The 2,903-nt window shown below is 58.3% G+C and overlaps 1 protein-coding gene across 1 annotated transcript; it reads left to right on the top strand.

Moving 5' to 3' along the window:
• Positions 1–485: 485 nt before the first annotated feature.
• Positions 486–2,580, top strand: LOC119344590 (NAC domain-containing protein 48-like). Its single transcript, XM_037614985.1, has 3 exons — positions 486–894; positions 997–1,271; positions 1,756–2,580. Exons 1-3 carry the CDS (start codon positions 696–698, stop codon positions 2,185–2,187), a joined length of 906 nt encoding a protein of 301 aa, XP_037470882.1. The 5' UTR covers positions 486–695; the 3' UTR covers positions 2,188–2,580.
• Positions 2,581–2,903: the final 323 nt, after the last annotated feature.

Genomic DNA, 2,903 nt, shown 5'->3' with positions numbered 1-2,903 from the left:
CGCGCCTCAGCCCTTGGGGCCCCGAAGAGACGACCACACACGACCTATACAACCGTATACAACAACACTGCAGTTACATTAGAGTCCCAAAAAATAAATAAAGAAAAACCCTAATCTTGTCCTACGCTCCAACTGACACCCATGGGGATCCGTACATTCTGAGCTTGGTCCGCCCCCGCCCGTCCCCGGCGGGAGTACGTACCTTTCCGCTTTGGCAGCCCCTCCACCACGTGTCGCGCCGGCAACGGGCGCATGTTCCGTCGTGGGGCTCGCAAACTAACCCGAAACGGAACACCTGTCCACGTGATCGAGCCGCCGTTGCACCGGGAACGGGCCCCACACTGCCGCCTCGCCGCTCCTGGCCGCGCCCCGGCCGCGCGCGCGCGTGCGCGTCCAAGCGCCCTGGCGTAAGCAGTGACAAAAGCCGCGCCCCGACCGTCGGATGCCCTCCACGTCTCGCCACGAGCGGCATCCCCTCGGCGCGCCCGCGCGCGCTCGCTCTATATATGCCGCGCGTGCCGCACTGCGCATGGTTTCATGCTCTCCCCGCCCCTTCCAGGACAAGAAGAAGCCCTTCGATCGTCCGGTCTAGCTGTTTCTGCTTATCGATATCTGGTTTATCGCAGCAGTTTGGAGCTGTCGGATTCGAGTAGCTAGCTTAGCTCTACAATCGAGCGAGAAGAAGGATCGAGGAGATGAGCGGCGGCGGCGGCGGAGGATCGGCGGCGACGCAGGGGCAGCAGGATCTGCAGCTGCCGCCGGGGTTCAGATTCCATCCGACGGACGAGGAGCTGGTGATGCACTACCTGTGCCGGCGGTGCGCCGGCCTGCCCATCTCCGTGCCCATCATCGCCGAGGTCGACCTCTACAAGTTCGACCCATGGCAGCTCCCGAGTACGTCTTCCATGCCCCGGCGCAGCATGCATGCATGCATGCATGAACGCTCGCGTGGCAGTATGATTTACTAATCGTTTTTGCATCTGCGTGTGCGTGCAGGAATGGCGCTCTACGGCGAGAAGGAGTGGTACTTCTTCTCCCCGCGCGACCGCAAGTACCCGAACGGGTCGCGGCCGAACCGGTCGGCCGGCACGGGCTACTGGAAGGCCACCGGCGCCGACAAGCCGGTGGGCACGCCCAAGCCCCTGGCCATCAAGAAGGCGCTCGTCTTCTACGCCGGGAAGGCGCCCAAGGGCGACAAGACCAACTGGATCATGCACGAGTACCGCCTCGCCGACGTCGACCGCTCCGCCCGCAAGAAGAACAGCCTCAGGGTACGCACTATGCTCCCCCCTGCCCTCTGACCTGCTAACAGTAGGTGGCTCGAACTGTGCAGAGAATCATCTTCAATCAGTCCCTCTAACTTTGTCCTCTTTGGCATCATGTCGAACGATTAGATAAGGAGTTGGTTATCGTCACGTATCGATCGTACGTGGAAGATAAGTGGGGCTTAATTAATTGTTTATGATCCTTGTCACGGGCAGCTCGCTTTCTCGCGGGTGTGAACGGTGGAGATGCCGGCGTGCGTCATCTCTTCCGCCCGCCAATTATCTCTCGCGCTTTGTGCGCCGCGATAGCGACTCGTTTTATAATCGATACGAAAATATCCAATCAAATAGCACCTTCCGATCATATGGATTGAAATTCGTTCGTGACTAATCAGTTTATGATGATGGATTCATGTTGGAATGTTAATATTAGAGGTATGATTTCTGTTCTGATCATGTACGTCGATCGATCTTTTTGTGGTCGTTGCAGTTGGATGACTGGGTGCTTTGCCGGATCTACAACAAGAAAGGCGCCTCGGAGAGGCCGAGCGCCGGTGACCGGACCGCGAGCGCGAGCCCCGGGCACGCGGCCGTCGGCTCGCCGCCGGAGCAGAAACCGGCCCTGCTGCCGCCATACGCGCCGCAGCCGTTCTCGGACCTGGCGGCGTACTACGAGGTGAGGCCGTCGGACTCGATGCCGCGGGCGCACGCGGACTCGAGCTGCTCGGAACACGTGCTGACGGCGTCGTGCGAGCGGCCGGAGGTGCAGAGCCAGCCCAAGATCTCCGAGTGGGAGCGCACGTTCGCCACAGCCACCCCGGGCGTCAACCCGGCCGGCTTGATGCTCGACCCGGCGGCCGGGCTCCCCGCCGGCGACCCGCTCCTCCAGGACATCCTCATGTACTGGGGCAAGCCGTTCTGAGAATCCGGCTCCGTGGCTGTACGTGTGGTTTGGCGCTGGGATGAAATCGATCGGGGTAGCTCGGGCGAGCCGCCGGCCGGAATCTATCGGCAGGAGATACTCATAGCCGTTGGATGGAAGATATCAGTAGTGCACAAGGAGTCACGGACGGCGGCGATGAGACGCGGGAGCCCCGGTGTGTTCGAGGAGGGACGCAGAGAGTACTCTTGGTGTATACGGATTTGAACTAAGCTGTGTATATGCGATTGATTTGGAAATTGGGTTTTTTGTTTACATTGCTTTTTTATACCTTTGTCTTGTTTGGGAGATGTGCATGGTATCGGTACCATTGGAACAGGAATATGTATACTTATAATTATTCTCCCCGTGCGATCTTTTTCCACGAATACACAACAGATGTGTGCATCTTTTTATTGATAGGAGAAGATTAAGAAGATTGTAGTCCAGGACGTTGCCTCGGTCAGCGCCCACTAACTAGTCTTGCCACGTGTTGTCTGCGTCACACGAGGGGCAGACACACGAGGGGCAGACGACAACAGGTGAAGACGCGGATCGAATAGTTTGAGTCACACGAAGGCCAGACGATAACTCAAAGGTGAAGACACATGCATTGCGAGCATCGAAATTCACCATGCAGAGAGTATGATCATGGTGGGGAGGACCTTACGATGTCCGGACGGGGAAACGTTGTAAGACATTGCCCACCAATCCAGAAA

Source organism: Triticum dicoccoides, chromosome 1B (assembly GCF_002162155.2).
Source record: "Triticum dicoccoides isolate Atlit2015 ecotype Zavitan chromosome 1B, WEW_v2.0, whole genome shotgun sequence".
In the NCBI taxonomy this organism is placed as follows: Eukaryota; Viridiplantae; Streptophyta; class Magnoliopsida; order Poales; family Poaceae; genus Triticum; species Triticum dicoccoides.
The sequence above is the reverse complement of the archived record's forward strand: the minus strand, read 5'-3'. Positions and strand labels throughout refer to the sequence as shown.

Coding starts and splice junctions, on each gene's coding strand:
- LOC119344590 (XM_037614985.1), top strand. CDS start 696: ATGAGCGGCGGCGGCGGCGGAGGATCGGCGGCGACGCAGGGGCAGCAG. Junction 895..996: donor CGACCCATGGCAGCTCCCGA/GTACGTCTTCCA, acceptor GTGTGCGTGCAG/GAATGGCGCTCTACGGCGAG. Junction 1,272..1,755: donor GCAAGAAGAACAGCCTCAGG/GTACGCACTATG, acceptor TGGTCGTTGCAG/TTGGATGACTGGGTGCTTTG.